This window comes from Oenanthe melanoleuca, chromosome 11, assembly GCF_029582105.1.
Source record: "Oenanthe melanoleuca isolate GR-GAL-2019-014 chromosome 11, OMel1.0, whole genome shotgun sequence".
In the NCBI taxonomy this organism is placed as follows: Eukaryota; Metazoa; Chordata; class Aves; order Passeriformes; family Muscicapidae; genus Oenanthe; species Oenanthe melanoleuca.
Window position 1 is genome coordinate 17,873,817 of NC_079345.1, and position 20,193 is coordinate 17,894,009.

The 20,193-nt window shown below is 39.1% G+C and overlaps 1 protein-coding gene and 1 long non-coding RNA gene across 2 annotated transcripts in view; both read right to left on the reverse strand.

The window, feature by feature from the left end:
• LOC130257622 (uncharacterized) overlaps nt 1-20,193 on the reverse strand; it is a 205,044-nt gene that overhangs the window by 124,257 nt on the left and 60,594 nt on the right. The gene's annotated exons all lie outside the window — the stretch shown is intronic.
• The window catches only part of PEPD (peptidase D), a 137,252-nt gene that overhangs the window by 116,230 nt on the left and 829 nt on the right, over nt 1-20,193 (reverse strand). Inside the window, exons 2-3 of the mRNA XM_056500346.1 lie at nt 15,582-15,765; nt 14,214-14,341 (exon numbers count right to left, since the gene is read on the reverse strand). Coding sequence (XP_056356321.1) covers nt 14,214-14,341; nt 15,582-15,765 — 312 coding nt within the window. The remainder of the gene's footprint in view (nt 1-14,213; nt 14,342-15,581; nt 15,766-20,193) is intronic.

Genomic DNA, 20,193 nt, shown 5'->3' on the forward strand with positions numbered 1-20,193 from the left:
CCGGATATGCAGCCAGAGACAATTTTCTAAAGGCAAGAGGAACATGAAGGATCTGCTTGCAGTCAGTGCCACCAGGACTCTCCTGCTGTCTTCTGTACCAGTGGCTGTACTGTTGCTCATTCCTTTCACTGTACGGTAGCAGCCAGTTATTCAGGAGACTTACAATCTCCATGTCCTCAACACTGAAATAAATACAACCTCTGTAATCTTGAAAATGTGGTCTCAAAATAATAAAATCATCCAGTCTCTATCCTTCCACCAAGTAAACATTTCTTAACTTCCAGGGTAAGGAAAAGGTGAGGAAAAAGCCATGACTGGAAGTGATGGAGCTTGGAGGATCCCATGCATTTTGCTCTCTGAGTGACAGTGGGAGAGCAAGTGATGCGTGCAGGACCAAAGCTTCAACTAGGTAAACATTACACAACAAGAGCACAAGACATCAGGGGAAAGAATAAATGAGGCTGGAGGCCAAAGAGCATTTCTAACCCTTGCAGTGAGGACCATCAGAAGTGGTGGGGCAAACAGCTCAGCACCTTGAGGAGCTGCTCCACAGCATGTGCCAGAGCTGCTGGCAGCACCAGGGTGCTGGAGCAGTGCCTCATGTTCACTTTTTAAATCTTGTATTCTCCTTATCATTTATATTTCTTCATGCTCCAAACAGTAGTTGGCTGTAACGTGAACAACATGAAACTGTTTATGGTGTTCTCAAGCAGAAAAAACACAGATTTTTAAAAATTTATTAACTGTGAAAGTACTACTCAAAAGTAACACAAAACTATCTCATTATATGTTCCCTTTTGCAATACTCCTTGTGTAGACTCTTCCTATCAGTGACAGAGATTTCAAAGCAATTATCATTTATCTCCTCTCCCTGGCTTATTTCACATATAATTTAAAACAACCCACTATATCCTCTTATCTTTATATACCCTCTGTATTATAGTTCCCTTACCTCCAGCTTTTGCATACTGTTTCTCCTGCAGACATCTCCTTATTCTTCCTTCATTCCTCACACACTTAAGTATTTTAATAATCCAGAAACATGATAAACAGATTTAGCACCTTCAGGTTTTGTTCTCTTACAGTTTTAAGCAATTCATCTGGTATCAGAAGAATCCCAACTGTAAAACCAGCTAATGTATGGCCAATGGTAATTTATGTAACATATGCTCTTTACAGCAATGCATCCAAAGCACCTTTTTATTATTAGCTGCATTGTTTAAATCAAAGAACTGTTTAATTTAAAGTAAATATTTCACAAAAGTTTACCCACAAGTGTGCTGGATTTTACTGACTTCATTTAATGCAATTAAAGTAAGAAAAGGTCTCATTTTCTATTACTCCAACAAGGAAATTTCTTTCTTTTCACAAGCTCTTTCTCAACTTCATTTTTGTTCTTCTTGTTGCTAGTTGCCTCCTATAATTATGTAGCCTACAGCACACAGCTACTAATTTAATTCTTCAGTTATGGTTAATATTAATCCGTTCCAGCTATAATCCCTCAAACATCTCTTTTTATGTACACTATGACTCTTCTGAGGAACAAAAGTGGCTCATCATTCTTTCAAGGCTGAGGAATTTTTCTCTACTTTAAGAGAAAGAGAACAGCAGCTTCCCACAATCCTCCATCCTCTCCCTCAGTTGTTAAACTAGGTTATCTTTGAGATACTTTTGACTTCATCACACCTAATGACAAGCTGCCACAATTCCCAGACGTAATCCTCCCTGCTCATCTTCTTGCTATTTCACTCAAAAGTCAGAAAGACTTTTAGCATGAGAGTCAGACTTAGCTCCTCTCTGAAGCACTCACAGCTCTGCCTCACTTTTTTATAGTCACTTAGCACCTCCAACTAGATGGAAAAATAAATTCATATACACTTCCCACAAACTACCATCCCACAGGAGCCACGATGCTCCAGTGATGAAGTTGCCTCTCCCACTGGAAAGATTTCTAAGACCAAGTCTATTGCAGAATCATAGAGGTGCAAGGAAAAAGTGTACATGAAGTCTGTGCTAGAGCCAAAAAATTCTATGCTGTCACATATAGAAAAGCACTATAGAAAGCAACCAAAGGTCATGGAGAAGGAGAAGCAAGAGAAAAAAAGCATGCCAAGGGAGGCAATTCTGCCCTTCTGCCCCTCAGGTGAGACCCTGAGCATCTGCAGAGCTGTCCCAGCCCTGGGCCAGCCCAGCTGGAGCTGGAGCTGCTGCAGAGAGCCCAGAGGAGGCACGCATAACGAAAATCTGAAGTTACATTCAGTTATCATAACTTCAAGTACATCTGGTACTTCCCAGGGATGAGGAGTATTTCTCTCCACAAATGACTCTCAAGAAGCTATAGTAAGTTAACTGGTTACAACTTTTAGGTTTGGCTTTGTCATTTGTAACGCTGCTATGGGCTGCCAGTTTCAGAATTCTGATTAATCACTGTTGAGACTACATACAAAAAACCCCACAGCAAACCATAAATTAATTAGAAAGATTACCCAAGTGGAAGATATTATTAAATCATGCCTATTTACCTATAAAAAAATTAACCCAAACCCTTTTGCAAACAGATGTGAACAGAAGCAATGACCTAATTTTTACAGGCTTCAGGCAGGAGCTTGGGGTGTGCAGAATTGTTTGAATTCCCTGACAACACAACTTGGCAAAAACCCACAGAGAATAATGCATATGAACCCCAAAAAGGCTCAATATCCTTTCCCTATAGTTTTATAACTCCAGCCAAGCAAATACCAATGTTAATTAGAATTGTCAATAGTTAACTTCCAGAATAACAGGAGCCATCATTTTCTCTTATAGTGGAAATAAGCAACTCCAAACTCCTGAAACATGCCCACGAACACACGGCCAAGCATCTAGGCAAAAATCTGGCATCTCAGAGTTCAAGGCCATTAGAAAGAAAATGTAAGAGTCCTGACCTGATATTAATTCACATGAATATGGTGCTCATTTTTCTCATTTTCAGCCACAAAGGACCCCTTAAACAAGAGACTGTCTCTACTTCATTGCTTACAATTCATCCCAATTTCTGGTGAAAAAGCTTGAGTTATTTTGAGTTAAACATTAAGCTGTTTACTTTCTGTTGATGCTTCCCATGCAACTCCTCTCTCTTCTACATTATTCTTCTCCTCTAGATCACCCGCTTGGTTTCTTACTCTCGAGATTTTCAGTGATTGGGAAATGCTGAAGATGGCCTAAAGATATGAAGCTGTATTTAAGAAGATTTTAATTCTTATACCCTGCCTTATTTTAACTGCTACAGTTTTATTTAGGCACCAAATAAGGAAGATTCATCCTTCAATGATAACAAGTGACTATGTTAAACAAAATTCTACTCAGGTAGAATGGGAAAAAAGAGGTGGGGGAGCAGCAAAACTTTCACTGTAAAAATACAATGTGCAACATTAAGTCAGAGAATAAATTAATGCCTTACAATAACTGTACTGCATTTCTGTAACACACATTTATCAAACAAAAACCACCAGCAAAAGCATAAGGGAGCACAGTATTAAAAACTAGTAATCACAATCCCAGTCAGTTATTCATCTTAGTGGAAAAAATCCAAGTTTCTTCTAAACTTCTCAATTTGGTTTAACTAAATTCCCATGGTACATGATGGCATGTTTAAAAACCAGGATGCTTCACCAAATCACAACCAAATCACACCAGTTCAGATTTTGCCAGACCACATTATGAGGACTGGCTCCACTTTTACGTGATCTTCAAATTGGAATATAACACTGACTCTTCTGTTTATCCATCAGTAAGATGAACAGCTATGACAGTTCTATATATATATACCTATAAATACACCAAAAATTAATTTTAAAGCTTTTACATATTTGGACAAAATTCAAATCACAATTTCTTTGTAGCAGTTTATCAACCATGTTTTGTTTCCACTTTAATCCCAATAAAAACTTGGCCTCAGTGTCTAAAAACGTTTTAAACCTGTTGCTCATTACATTGCACAAGAATTCATAACAGAAATCTTAAGAGATTTGCACAAATTTGACATTACTGTAAGAATTCCATTAAGCAACATTTCTTTGTATGCTAAAGGACTCTGAGCAATAGCCTTGTAATACCAACATGATAAAAAATGTTCTAGTTTTCAGAACTGTATTCAGAAGAGAGGCAAAATTAGATGGATCTAAATCAAAAATGCCAACGAAAAACTGTGAACAGAATTTTTAACAGCTGATAGCTATTCTTGAAAGAATCACATCTAAGCCACCTGTTAATATATTTGCAGCCTGATTGCTGATACACATTTTAGGTATATGCTTTCATTTGCAACTAAACATTCGTCCAAACTTCAATATATTTAACACTTATTCCTAAAAGTTGCTTTGTATTTCCATGTTTCAATGCTTCTAGGACAGATTTTCAGTTTTTAGTTTTTCCAGTGCATCTGCTCTAAAATGAAATTCAGCTTTTCCTGAAGCAGTCTGATTTAGCTTTTCTTCAGCATTTCAGTTGGAGTTCCTAGCTCAAGATTCATTATCTCACTGCATAGCCTAGAATGTACAATATTCACGTAGGAAAAAAATATTCCAAATGGTATGCTCATTAGCAATATTAAACAAATTATACCCCTTTAATGTTAAGATTTGAAAGGTTTCAGAGAATTCCTTAACTGCTCGCATCTGACCTCTTTTGTGCTTTGCAGCTATTCTGGGAAAAGGGTGTCTTACTCCACTGTTACATATAAAAGAAAGCAATAGGTGTAGCCTACTATAAGCACCAAGGTAATGTAACTGCTCTTCTGCAAAATGAAATATTAATTTAATATCAAATGGCACAGACAACAAAGCAGTATTCTGGATGTCATCACACATGCTATCGCTGAATGTATATTAGGACAAATAATGGGAATTACCTACACTTTCTAAGCACTGTATCTGGCTTTAGCAAGAAAAAAACTAAACCAAAACAAAAACCAAAACCCAAAAACAAGCTAAAAATCGCACACACACACACAAAAACAAACCCAAAAAAGAAAAAATCAAAACCAACCAACCAGCAAAACTCAAAAGCATTTATTTAATGTGTTTTTTTCAAAGGAGCTGTAGGAATCTCAAAATTACCAGTCAACAACTATTTTGAGGAACTCTTCCTACTATGTCAGGGAAGAAGAATCTTACTGTCTTTAGGATCCATAGTTCCTGGTAGATACCAGAAAGTAATGTTTTCCCAAGCAATAACTAAAAGTAAGTATTATCATAACTGGAACAATAACAGAATAGACCAAGAAGAAAATACACAATAATGTTCAGGATGCAGTACTCTCCTAATAGGTTCTGCAAGTTTTATTGCCTAAAATACATGAAAAATTGTTGAAGCTTTTATCACAAAATCAGAAGAGGATGATTCTTAATGTAGTAAGACAGAAAGGCTAAAACTAGTGAACTTCACAGAAAGCTTTCTGCTTCTTCCATTCAACCTTTACTTTAATATTCAGAGTAACAGATACAAAACACCACTTTATGGCAAAATCACTTTGTCTTGAGCAAATTAAATGCCTACATTATCTTGCAGGTAGCACCTGTACATAGCACTGCAGCACACACACAAGGCATGAATTAAATTACATTTTTCTTCACTTAAATGAGGGAAAGCACATGCACAAAGAGAAAATTGGACAAGCATAATCTTCAGCACTTGAAGTTCTACACAGTCAACAACTCATTTGACAACAACTTGCTAGAATGTGCTTAAAGCAGAGTATAAATTTCAGAGAGACTGCAAACACAGAGTAGTAACCTTGGGAAAATTTAAAGCAGAAGAATAGAAATACATCAGCATATGTAGCACTGAAAGAGGAAAAGGGATGCAAAACCAATGTTTTAATGCTGTCAGAGATTTACCAATAAACTCCCTTCTCATTACAGTATCATCAAGTTAACAGATGGTAAAGCATTAACCAAAAAAAGAGGGTGTCAAGAACTGCTAGGAAGAACAACACAGCACACTTTAAAAGACACCAGCAGATGTTCCTGATTTTGTCCAAAAAAGTGCCATCACCTTTATATCCAAAAGGAATTTCACTATCTCAAACAAGAAGATTAAAAGGCATCAAGCTAGATTTAAAACAAAACAGTACTAATGGGCTTGCTGGTGTCACAGACAGCCTCCAGCAATGTTTTGACTACCTTAATGGTATTCCCTTTCCACATTTCTCTATATTACTGCTACACTCTTTGAAAGACAAAACTACCTGCACACGTGTAAACTCCCTGCTCCTTTTGATTCAGTCTACAGCAAGATGGATTCTGAGAAAATACTGGACTTCAAAAGAAATCAAGGTGAAGATGACAACTCAAGCTGATCTGGTGGAAAACAAGCAGGAGTGTAAGTGAAGCCCCATCTGTCAGAGGGGCAGAACAACAGAGTCCACAAGCATGAAGAGCATGAAGCTGGACACAAGGTGCTGGGTGTGTGATCCAGTGCTGTACAGATCATGCAGAATCAGAATAACTAGGAGCAGCAATACAGGCCATTGCACTTAGGAAATCAGAAATAAAGTATTGAGGAGAATCTCACAGTAAGTCCTAGTAAAAGCCAAGCACTGATCTCCCTATTTCATCTACTTGAAGTACATGGTCTCACTGCTCCTGCTTAGCTATTCCCACCATGCATTTCCAAAAGATGAACAGTTCCTAAGACTTTCTATAAATTCCACCTCAAGTAGCAGTGTCTCAATTAGACATTTAAGAGATACTATCAAGAGCTACCCAGAAAAAAATACAGAAAACCTGCAATTGGTAACCTTTACTTTATTCCTCTCTGCAAATAAAATTCTTCCTTGGAGTCAAGGGCTCTATACAGAAAGAACTGTGACTAAGGAAATGTTTATACACTGAAATCCCCAAAAGATTTCTTGTAGTATTAAACTGATGACATATACTCATTAGAAAGCTCTCTTCTCAAAAAAAAAAAAAAAAAAAAAAAAAAAAAAAAGAGCATAGGAATTATAGTGGTTAAGACATTAAGTGTAATTTCTAGATAACTATATACAGTAAGTGTTTCCCTCAAACACTGGTCTCAATCCATGCTTCTTAACAAAAGAAAATTATATACTGAATCTGCCAATAGCAGATGTTCTGCTTGTACTTTGGAAAAACACCAATACTGGGGGAGAGACAAAGCAGCACTGATTTTTACAGCAGCATTACATGACCTGAACAGCTTTAAGAACGAAAGGGATGATAACATTCCCATTTTACAATTTTTAAGAAAAGCCAAACCAGAGAGAAGTTAAATGAACTTAACACAACAACTCAATGGGCACAAAGAAAAGGCAGAACCTACCCTTGCACACAGTGCTCTACTCAGATCATGCTGTCCCTGCCAGACAAAGAAGTATCTGGCGTCTCCCAGGACTGGGGTTGTGGCCACCCGCTCTGACTGACAGAGCTCCAGCAAGGGGTACACAACAGTAAAACACAACCTGCCTGCTTTACACTCACGTTCAACTCTTAAGAAGGATTAATATTGATTATATATTTCCCTAAAAAAATTTTAACAAAGCAGTTGGGTTTGTTTTTTCTTTCTTTTTTCTTAACAGAGACCATACTCTTTCAGAGAGTCCTTCCTGAGCATAGACAGGCCACTGGGAATAAAAAACCTAAGGAAACCAGTTAAGCTAAGAATATAGAATTTCAGCAGTGCAAGAATAGAGGAACCACTGTAGGTATTTCACTTGAGGTTTTTTTTTCACTGAAGTACTTTCCCACATGCAGGGCAACAAGAAGCAGAGCTCTGCCCTCAGCCTGGGCAGTGGCACAGCAGGAGGCAGTGTGGGGGTGCAGAGCCTTGTTGGAACACTGCTGGCAAACCCCCATGGACATTTCTTTTGCTGCAGCTCATCTTCCTACCAGCAGCAGCCAAGACCTTGTAGAAAAAACATGTGGCATGACTGATAAAAAAAGAAAACTTGGATTCTCTGATATTTCAAAATGTTATCGGGAGTTTGTATCAGTGAACTCAGTACTCCTGGTAGCACGCTACATAAAGTATAAAATAAGAAATGCCTGGTGGGGGTTATCAACATTCCCTGCCACACCACCAAGATGAGACATGCTATCTCAATCTGTGGTTGGAAGCCACATACGGATATTAAAAAACTGGTGCAGCATCATCAAACAGATTTGCTTAGTGCTGGTTCTTTTCTCAATACAAATCAAAAAGAGGAAAAGAAAAAGAAGCACTTTAATGCTTACAAAACCACCAACTGAAGCATTCACTTAAAGGTGTATGCTGGTAGAGATGGACAATCAATGGACTGATACAAATTGCTATTATGGTTTCAAGCCTTTTCAACAAGAAACTTAAGTTGTTTAATAAAGCCAAAAGAAAACAAAGATTTATTAAAATAATTACTGAAGTAAAAGTCATAAAAACAATACACATTCATCAAGCAAGGCTTGTGAACAGTAAGGACACTGGGACAATGACTACACTGAACATTTGAGAAGTCTGAGCATTTGAGCAGTGCTTTTAGAGAAGACAATTGTCAGTAAAGTGGCAAGAGATTCCAGACATTAATTATTCTGAAAACGTAATTGCATCCACAGAGAAATCGGGCAGCTCATGGGAATCTCATGAGGTTTAACAAGACCAAGTGCTAGAGCTGCATCTGGGTTAGAACAATCCTCAGGATCCATCCAGGCTGGGAATGAACAGGTCAAGAGCAGCCCTGGGAAAAGGACTTGGGGGTGCTGTGGGGCTGAGCTGGCCCTGCCCCAGCCATGGTTGCTGGACCCCAAACCCTCCTGCCCTGGGCTCAGCCCAAGTGTGGGCAGCAGGGCAGGGGGGATTCTGCCCCTCTGCCCCTCAGGTGAGACCCTGAGCACCTGCAGAGCTGCCCCAGCCCTGGGCCAGCACAGCCAGGAGCTGGAGCTGCTGCAGAGAGCCCAGAGGAGGCACAGGATGAGCAGAGAGCTGGGACAACTGGGATTGTTCAGCATGGAAAAGAGAAGTTTCGGAGTGACCTAACTGCAACCTTCCAGTGCCTGAAGGAGCCAAAAAGAAAGATGGAGAAAGTTTATTTTCAAGAGCCTGGAGTGACAGGACAAGGGGAAATAGCTTCAAACTAAAATAGACTAGGTTTAGGTTATATATCAGAAGAAATTTTTTCCCTGTAAGGGTGCTGAGTTCCTGGCACAGGCTGCTCAGAGAAGCTGTGGCTGCCCACGCCTGGAAGTGCTCAAGGCCAGGTTGGACAGGGCTTGGAGCAATATGGGACAGTGGAAGGTGTCCCTGCCCATGGTGGGAGGTTGGAACTTGATAATCTTTAAAGTCCCTTCCAACCCAAGCCATTCTATGATTCTATGAAATACAATAATAAATGAACAGGGGAAAAGAAATGGAAATCACTGTACCGGGGAGAGAACTGGAATCACGGAAAATAAGCACCCTGGGGAATTGCACAAGTAAGTCTTGTCAATCAAAAGCAACCAGCTTTATTGTGCAGTTTTGAAATTATCAGATGAAGGGTAAAGCAACAGATGTACTACCTGAATAATTGTAAAATATTTGACAAAATAAACTCTCTCAAGACTGCTACTCTCCAAAATCAACTCAAATTGACTTGGACAGAAACACTACAATGTAACCTGAAACCCAATGACTAGTCATAATAAGAAAACAGAAAAGCCTAAAGCAGAAAATAAAAATAAGTAAATAGATAAAAAGATGAGCATTACTCAGGCTGGGAAACTCTCCAACTGCCACACTGAGAAGTGCTGTGTCAATTTAGACGGATGTTCCCAGAAGTTAAAGCAATAAACAGAAATAGACTGTAAGTCTTGATTAGTGGGATACTGCAAAGATTGAAATTAGTTCTGACACTACTGAGAAGCAGAACTGAGTATGTTTGAGATCCACAGAGAACAATTCCAGGTGGTAACAAACTTTGCAGATAGACTGCAATGCCAACTGTTAGAAAACAGTTATAAGATGATCTAAAGTGATTAAAACCTGGAGTTTTTTTTAAACAGCAAAATAAAGATTCAGTAGGTACTGGAAAATGACAAACTGCAGTAAAAGATCAAACTGAGAGACACAGAAAAAGAAAAGCATATTTAATTCTAGACAAAAAATTACAATAAAAAATAGCAGGAGATGGCTGATCAGTTCTGAAAGTAAAACCAAAAAACACACAGCCCTGGAGCAAGAGAAGAGGACCTGTATGTTCCATTAATAAAATTCCTGTAAAAGATGTCCTTCATTCCTGCAAAATGTACATTAAGAAGAGCAATTAAGGTAATCTGGAGTTCATTCCCTATAATTCCCAACCACCTCCACTCCCTTTTCAAAGAGCTATCCTCACTGTCAGCTTCTCTTCTACAGACCTCGCCCTCTTGTTGCCAGAACAAGGGTAATTAATGCACCAGTCTCCATCCCCATGACACTGTCAGATAAGCATACCATGCTGAGCACAATTTGATACAATTATTCAAAATACAAATGCCACAAAATCTCACCAATCTCCATTAAGAAGAGATCAAGAAATCAATTTCTCAGCTTCTAATTTTCATGGTCACAAAAAGTCTATAAGAACAAAAATATAAAAGCCCAGACAGACTGAGAGGCTGCTTTCTTTTAAAAGTGTTCAAGGGAAAAAAGCAAATTAAAAAAAAAAAACAAAGCCAACCATGTACTTCTGCAGTATTTTTCAAAAGGCAGTAAAACTACTCAGCTTTGCTGATGTCAGTCAAGTGTAATCATGAAAACCAAAGGTTAATTTTGGTTGTAACCCACCTGAAATTGATGACAATGTTTTAAAGAGCTTCCTCATTAGGTCACTGAGAAATAACTAACATTTGCAAAGCATTTCTCTGTGTTTTATTACAGCTCCAAGTGCTAATCCAACATTCAACTTTGAACACATTACTTTATAGTGGGTGCAATGTCAGATTAAAGCTGCAATACTTACCAGTCATCCAGCAGAGCTTCAGAGAAAACACAGGAAATTTCACCATTAATTGGGCACCACAGCACCTTTTATTTTTCTGAACCATTAATACATTTAATAAGTGTTTCTAAAGCTAGAGTGTGAAAGGGTTAAGTACTTTTTGTCTTCCCTTAAAAACTCTCTATGTGACAAGGCTATTAAGTTATTCTGGCATGCTCTCCACATAAAGCAGCTGCTGTACAGTATGTTTTACTTTATAAAATATCTATAATCAGCACACTGACTAGTTCTGTCATTTATAATTAAGGAGGTAAATGGCAGGTGCAGCATAAATTAGCAAAACTGAAGTCTCTGTGAAGACTTCCAGTCATACCAACTCAATACTTTCTAGGAACAGAAATGATAGCTTAACAGCTTTGTTGCACCAGAAACTTGACTGGGTAAGACTATGCCAAGAAAGAGGGAGATTTACAAAACATTTACACTTCTGAAGCCACTATCCTATATTACCAGATTCATTTCTTAAACTCTTCCTTCTAAAGTTAAAACCAGAAAAATATTCAGGAGCAGAAAAGCCACCCACTAAGCTGTGGTTCTGCCTTACAAATAACAGAGGGACAGGGGCAGAGGTACAGGTCAAGCAACAGGCAAAGTGGTTCTCTTACTTCAAAACATTTTTCCAGCCAACAATTAAGAAATTTGCTGGCCCAACATCTGGAGAAATGCCCACACCCACAATTTAAAAACAGAGCAATGCTGTTGAGATCCATTCAGTGCACAAAAGATCGCCAGTCCTACAATTACTCTCATAAAAATTCTGCAACTGCCACCTTAGGTGGCTTTGGTTGTTTTTGGAAAAGGTCCATAGCCTGTGAGTTAAACTAAATCTCTCCTTCCCTTTAAAACTGCAGAGCTTATTTTGGCTTGAAGGACTTCTGACAGGTAGCCTTACAAGGTTTTACAAATCTTCAGAGCACACATATTCAGACCCACAACACTTCCAAAGTGGCAGCCACCCTCAGAACCAGTGCTGGTGGTGCTGGGTTGTGGGCTGACCCCAGCCCAGGGTGGTGAACTTCCCACCTCCATTCCACCTGTTCTGCAGGGTCTCCAGGCACCACCACCTCGGCAAGCAGCACCACTAGTAAAACAAGTACAGTGGTGAGGCTGGAAAAATTACAGTGTTCATGGTTTCATTTGTAAACTTACAGTCTGCTGATCTCCAAGCAAACACTCTCAGAAACTGCACTGGCTTTGGCCAAACTAAGACTGCAATTTGACTGGAGTCAAGAAGCCCCATTTTTGTATTCCTTCAAGGCAAAATGATTAACCCTTCTGAATGACACATTATCCACACTACACTTCAAACACAACTCAAACATGTGTTCTTCAAAAGCAAAGGCACAACACATCAAATGATACATTTAGTAACACAGCAGTGGTAAAACTGTAGTGAAGAGCTTTTTGCATTAATTATAAGAGAAACTATGTGTTTCTGCCCAAATTCACAGATTCCCACATCTGTCTTAAACAAAAAGCAGAATAAACACTGGGCAAAGCAACTCCACCCTGTGCTATCAACTAGCAGACCAGCCTGCAGACCTCTGTAAGATACCAACCTCAAACACCACACAAAGCCTTACACTGATTTGTGCTTCACTGATGTGAAATGACTGTTTCTTCAGTGGGTAGACAGTGCCTTCCACAGGCCCAGAAGAAAGTACTTCCAAGGGAAACTACAGTAATAAACTGCAGTGGATGGAAGGCATACTTACTTGTATTTTTCTTTCAGTGCTAATTTTGAGTTGAATCTTCTAGGAAAGAACACACAATCCCTAGCTGTGAGCAGTACCCACTGCCAAGCAACTTATGAAGCAGAACCACTACTGACTCACAAATGAGTTATTTACCCATCCTCCTTCTGACAAGCAGAAAAAGTACATGACCACAGCTGACAGAAGAGAAAACAAGATTCAAACAGAGGGATTCAGGAAGGGTGAGGAGAAGAATTTAGAAAACAACAAAGACCATTTTTTATACTCTGCAAGAAGACACAATGACAATAAACCACTTTTAACTAGACTTAATTAATTCTATAAATGGACAGATAACAAGTCCTGCACAAACAAATCAAAAAGGCCACTAGTTATAAGCACCACAATATTTTGCTTGAAAATGCAAAATGAGATGCTAGAATTTCAATAATATTTTTAAGCTTTTTTAGATTAGGCACAATCAGAGTGGTATGAAACAGCTGTTTTGAACTAACAGAAGAGAACTTAAGGAAAGGAAAAACCTGTCTGTAAGTGGCAACAAGCACCAAGTGGGAACAGATTTCAGAGTACACATGAGGGGCTTACAGAACCTGCCCTCCCAGACAGGTGTGGCTCACAGCTAAAATATTTCAGACAGCAGTATGCAGATTGTTATGCCATCACAACTTCAGTCCCCAGACAGGTCTAAGACAGTGAAATTCATATAAACTCTCTGAGAAGACAGCAGCCATGCCCTGCCATATGGTTTGGCACAGTTCAGCACTTGGGATCAGTTACAACTGTTTTCCTTTTCCCAAAATTAGCACTAAAATATAAGTGATAGCTTCAATTAGAAGTGAAGCAGCTTGTCAAAAGATTAAATTAGAAGCAATCCAATGTTCTGAGACAATGTAGATGATACAAAAATTTACAGTTTGGTAGAGGGTATAAATACAACTAAGATTGAGAAAATAAATGAACACATAAATAAATCAATTCCTCCACTACTATGGCCCTGTGCAGTATTACTACCAAGGTGGATGGAGAGATGTTCATGGTATACTCATAGAATGGCATCAAAATCACATTTTCCTGTCTGTGAGTTCATTTTTAAAAAGCCTATCAGAGGCAAAACTACCTTATGCCATTCAGAAAGCTTCATTAGCTATGGCTGCTGCAAAATGGAAAAGAAGCTTGAAAAATCCTGCTTCATTAATAAACTTGCTTGGGCTTAACACAAAATATTGACTTTTCTTTATGATTCATCTTCCCCTCAGAGCTACCACGAGATTCATGGGTTCCAATTCTAAGGGTACTGTGTTCTAAATGGGGGTGGATCACTTCATATCACATGAGCAACATCAACTGATCATGTTTTGTACCCTTGTTTGTATATATCACTATGTATATATCATTCCCATGCCTTGATTTGGTGGGATCTGATTAAATGACACAACACTGGAGCTCTACAGGCAATTATCTTATATAAAGTACTTGGATACACCAGAATGCAGTTAAAAGACAGGTCTTACTTTCCCATCCAAACAGCATAGCTTTCAGGGAGTTGTGGAACAAAAAGTATAGATCTTCCAGTATCAACATCTACTGCTCCAAAGCAGCCTGCTTCAGTTACTCCAAAAGTCCAGTGAAAGTAAGATTCCTAGGTTAAAACAAAATATATTCTTAGAAGAAAGACCTCAGTTCTACCAGCTCTAAAAATACACTAGAGTACATATTAATTCCTATTTCCACCTATCAGGAAGAGATCTCTTGCTTCTGAAGGGAGAGAAGTGGTTTAGATCTAAACATTTTCAGATTGGTTAGTTTTAGGTTAGAATAATACAAATCCCTTTGTTAGCAACTGGAAAGGATCAGAGATTAATAAACTACTATAAAGAGGTTAACTCAACACAATAAACATACACTACACAGTAAAATACATTCTTCCAATCTAGAATTATGGAATGTATTATCAGGGAGAAACAATCATGCCACAAGGGATAAGGCAAAAGCAGAGTGCAGCTTCATTGGGTTGTGAAGGCAGAGTGCTGAAGTGAAATCCCAACCTTCCCCAGAGAAGAGGAAGCTGCACCAGGAACAGCCCTTATCCAAGAATTATTTTAAGAACAAGCAAGCAAACAACAAAGCACCTAACAACATAGGATTTAATCTTGGTAAGGACAGACATATGCTCCAGTACCCTGAAAGGTGCATCTCCTCCAAAACCAGACTAATAACTACATTAAAGATATGTACTATCTAAATGAGAATTTACTGTGTTTGTTTCTTCATAACATACAACAGCTCAATTAAATTCACAAAACAAAGTGCTGCAGAAACCATGCAGGGTATGGGATATGCATAATTTGAGCTCTTTTACATCAACATCCCCAGAACATGTTAAGTCCTATATATAACAGAAGAACACATGGGTACTTAAGGAAGAGTGTAATTTAAGAAAACACATGTTGTAAATTCCAAGATATAGGCTGCTGTTCTATAAAACCTATCTATGAAATATACTTTTCTATTAATTAATTCAGCTTAGATCCACTGTAACATGTTTTATTACACATGGAAGGTTGTTTTTTGGGTCACAGACAAGACTGAAAAAAATGAAGAGATATTCCACTGCTGTCTTCAAGATTAGAATCAAACACTGATGAGCAATAAGGCTTGAACAGGTTTAGGCCCTTTAAACCTGATAATGAGCCTGCACTAAAGCACTGAAAGTGAGAGCAACTCAAAGCTGAAGAAGCAATGTTATAAAGAAGCCAATTTATTTAAGTGAAGCAAGACAATGCACATCTGAGAGATACAGAGAAAATAATTTAAAATCATTTAAAAATTCATGCAGCCAAAAAGAGTTTCTTAATTTGAGGTTTTGACTCAGCCCTTACCTGGCGAAACACAATACCAGTATCAGTACAGTATCTCTGGGTTTCTTCTCCACCCTGCAGCAAAACAATGGAATTCTTCTGCACATCCTTATTCTGTCTCAGGCGTTCACACAGCCTTCTTCTGTTCAAGGCAAAGAGTGCTACAGGCACTTTCAGAGTCTCGTTCCCCAGCCAATAGCAGGGTCTAGAAGAGATTTTGTCATTGACAATTAATGGCAAAGACAGTGGTTAGCACAATTTAGATGCAGAGTTTAGTCCAACTCTACTAGCAAGAGGCTCATCACTCATGGGGAAGAGATGTTGTATGCACTCATTGATCCCAACCATCAAGCATTGCTCACACAAGTACAAAGGAGAAAAAGGAAACAGCAGACAAGGCTGGCTGCAGCTACAGCCCACAGCACGTGCCTCAGTACATCCCTCTGGGCAACACAGCACAAAGTGACTACAGCCCATGTCAGCCGAGGAGAGGCAAAGCAGAAGGGCAGGAAATCAGCTCTGAGTTGCTGAAAACAGAAGTGGAAGTTTACATTAAGTCTAGCTTTAAACTTCAGCAAGTCCTTCTGGGGGAACAGGGAGTGAGAGAAAAGATGACGGACAGCAGACACAGGACAATAGCATTTCCCATACTCACACAGGACCAGCAAAATCTCTTTTCTACGTATATATGTTTGTTCTTGCATGCACATAAGCAGCTTCAGCCTGTGACTGAACTCAAACACGTGGCCACAGGAGCACTTATTGGGTACTACTGCCCGTCCCTAAGGATACACAAATGTGCTGAGACAGCCCAGAAAGTTCCTGTAAGATTGCACTCAGCAGAGCAGCTACTGCGAGGATACAGTTTAAAAGCAGAGCTCACTGTTACTAAGTAATTTTAGATCTTGAAAGTACAAGAACATGTGGCTGATTCATTCACGTTTGTTTCAGGTCCATAAGTGCACTTTTTGGAGCTTTACCAGTAGAAACACTATAGCTTTTTTAGGATATGGAACAAGGGAGGAGTTTAACCAGACAATACGAGAAAAACCTAAAAGCAGTTTATTTTGGGGGTGGTTTTTTATGCTTAATATAGCAAAGCTGTGCTTTGGATCTTCAGTATTAGAGATAATCAATAAAATTTATCTATAAAATCCTAGTATTTAAGTCCAATTTGTCCCTCTACCCCAGCTTCTCCAAGACTGACTGACTGGATGGTCACTTCCTGTCGTGCTTTACAGGAGACGCCAGGAAGGTGCAGTTAACTTGTTACTATGTTAAGATGACAAGAAACTAAATAACCACCAAAGGACTTAACCTTAGAGGAGCAAAGCTCCACATCTTAATTATTATATAGCTTTCATAGGCAATCTGAAAGCTAACCTTTGATTTATAGCTGCATAACCTCCTAAAAGAATTTATCAACCTCAGAAATGCAAACCCTATAATTTCCTACTGCAGCCACAGCATAAAAGAGCTAATAAAATACTTTATTTCACTTGCTTATAACCACTTGATGTAACAGTGCAAGTAATTGTAGAAGGCAAAAGACTGCTCTTGCTAATCCAATTATCAAACTATCTGCTTATAAGTTCAGCTGATGGTGCACAAAACCCAAATATGTTTATTTTTATTCCTTCCAACACACACCTGACAACCCAGCACTAAGGCAGGTAATGATCACAAGGGCTGCAGACTGCCTATTATAGCACATCAGCACAGCCTGGGAGCACAACATAAATTTTTTTTTTGGGGTACCCATGCCTGTAAGAAGAAGGAAGCAAGTTCATACAATCCTAGCAAAAGCTACTGGAAGTTCTAAGTCAGATAGTAAACCTTAAACTAAAGACAGGCAAGGCTTTCCAGGTACTAAGCTGTGGGTTGGTAGTTCAGCAGTGCACAACAGGCTGAAATTGCTGTTCTCCAAGCACTGTAAGTACATGCAATGGCCTGGAAATCATATGCTCACCTTATGGGACATTTATAAAAGGGAGGAGAGAACATCATCAGATACCCTTACACCATATGCTGCTCTCAGATCTTTGTGTCTGCTGATAAAAAAAACAACAAAAAAACTCCAACAGGCAGAGGTTGTAGCACAGCCTGTCTCATGTTTTGCTTCAAAGGAAGGAAAAAAGTCACTTTCATTGCAATTTTACTCGCTTCACAAGTTTGGCGATCTTTTTCTGTGATTAAAAAAAAAAAAAAAAAAAAAAAAAAAAAAAAAAAAAATAGAAAAAAGAGAACTCTGACCTCTCTCCTCCAGGCCTATTCCTACACCCTGGAGGTCACAGGAAACTGATACAAAGGCACATTTTCATCTCCCTTAAGTCAAATATGAATGCTTTTATTACACTTAAAACGTTTGACAATCCAAATGAGACTCAAGCAGAAATAATTGCATCAGGCAGCAATTCACACCAATAGTTGTACTAAGGTACTTAAATGTGCCTTTTACAGGGATCTTAATGCTAAAGCTAAAGTGCATTCTAGGGCAAAACAATAGTTCTTGTACATGTTTTCTCTAAGTGAAAGTGTGTTCTTGCTTGGACATAACAGATCTCACTTACCCTGTCTGAATACGATGCCACAGTATTAACCCACAGCAGTGGATTTGAGTGTTGCTGCAAATCCTGCTCTGTGCTCAGGTTCTCTGCTGAGCACTCATGTTAATTCACATCTCAGACAGAGTGAGCTTGCCAGGAAATATACCTACTTTCACAACTGGAATTCTGTGAGGAAAACTAGCTTTTAGAAAGAATATTCAGCTCAGAGGTGTCTTCTCCCTGCACAGCTCTTGTTCTCTGTTTTTCACCTGCAAGCAGCCAGACACCAAATTGATGGCACCCCTTGGATGGACTGCCAACACAGCAGAACACCCACAGGTGCTGCTTTGCCTCTGCCTTTGTAAGAGATCCAGTCACTTGGCACACACGAGCCAGGCACAAGCTCTCCACAGTTAACACAGAGAGCTCTTTTCAGAGACAATACTGGCTGGGGCATTTCAGTCTTACAAAAAGGTGTATGGCTGTACACCCAGCTTTCCATGGCAAACAAAAACTGGGAAACAGAACTCTCATAATACTCAAGATCACAAGAAAAAAGGCCACACATAGGACTGGCTGTTCAATGACTTGTAGTAAATTGAGTGGGTACATGTATGTAAGTGTCTCACATGTGTATCAACCCTACAAATACACATGCAATTACACTGCAAGCAGTGTGAATTTTTCCTTGGAACAAAACTGCTACAAAATTCTCTCTAGAGAAGAAACTACAAGCTTTTCATTTTGGTCCATGACCTTTAATCACTCAGTTATATCCCACAAGAGACACAAATCACAGAATCATACAATGGGTTGGATTGGAACAGACCTTAAAGATCATCTTGTCCCACTTCCCTGTCATGGGCAAGGACAGCTCCCACTAGACCAGGCTGCTCAAGGCTTTGCACAGCCTGGCTTTGAACACTGGCAGTGATGGGACATCCACAGCTCCCTGGGCAATCTGTTCCAGCATATTACCACTCTTACAGCTAAGAATTTCTTCTTAATACCCAGCCTAAATTTCCACTCTTTCAGTTTCTACCCATTACTCCTTGCCCTATCACTACAACTCCCAAAGAACAGTCCCTCTCCAGTTTCCCTGTAGCCCTTCAGATACTGGAAGGTGCTGTGAGTCTCCATACAGCCTTCTCCTTTTCTGAACAGACCCAATTTTCTCAGCTTGTCTTTTTACAAGAGGCACTTCAGTCCTCTGATCAACTTTGTGCTTCAGCAGAGTTATCAGAATTGAGTTAATACAACACATTGGCTGGTTGTTCGAGGTCAGTTTCTTCTCTTAGCACAAGGACTCCAGCATCTCCAGCCACAAACTCAACCCAAAACTCTCATGTGAAGTTACACATTTAATACAGAAGTGTATTTGATACAAGCACTGCTTTGTGGTGCATGCCTCTTTGAAGCTATGCAGGCTTCTGTCAAAAGTGGATACCTACAAGAACAAAACAGGGCAAGAGAAGCTCAGCTCCTTGTTTTCTCCAGTCTGGTACCAGCATTCAACCACTGCTCAGTCTGGTAAAGGCCTCCCACAGTAGCTGACAGTTTCCTGCTGGCTGTCACATACAATTTTTATGATCACTTAGGCCCAAGCTCACAGACGAGCTCTTTAATTTTATTATACTGCAAGTGAAATATAGCTAGGAACATTAAACTACATCTGTTTCTTTAAAATATATTTTTTTTTTGCCTGGAGCTCCTGATTTTCAATGCTTATTTCAGAAGTTTTATATTTTAGAGAGCGTACATTCTGGCACTATATGATTCATCTAACATTTTGGATTTGTTGTAAAGCAATCACCAGAACACAGTGGTAACCAAAACTCCTATTTTATCTCTGGTTTTCCCACCATTTTTCAGTTAACCTTTTGTAGTTCTGGTCTTACTGAGCAGAAAATTCATGGACTGCCATTTCTATTCTACTGAGATCCCACAGAAAGGATCCAGATTTCAATGAAGATGAGAAACCACTGAAAATACTTTTCAGTAAATTTTCCCTTGTTTGTTGACTGGGCCTTATTTATTTTTTTGTTTTGAACAACAGATTCATCAACATCAGCCTGAAGCCCAAACAA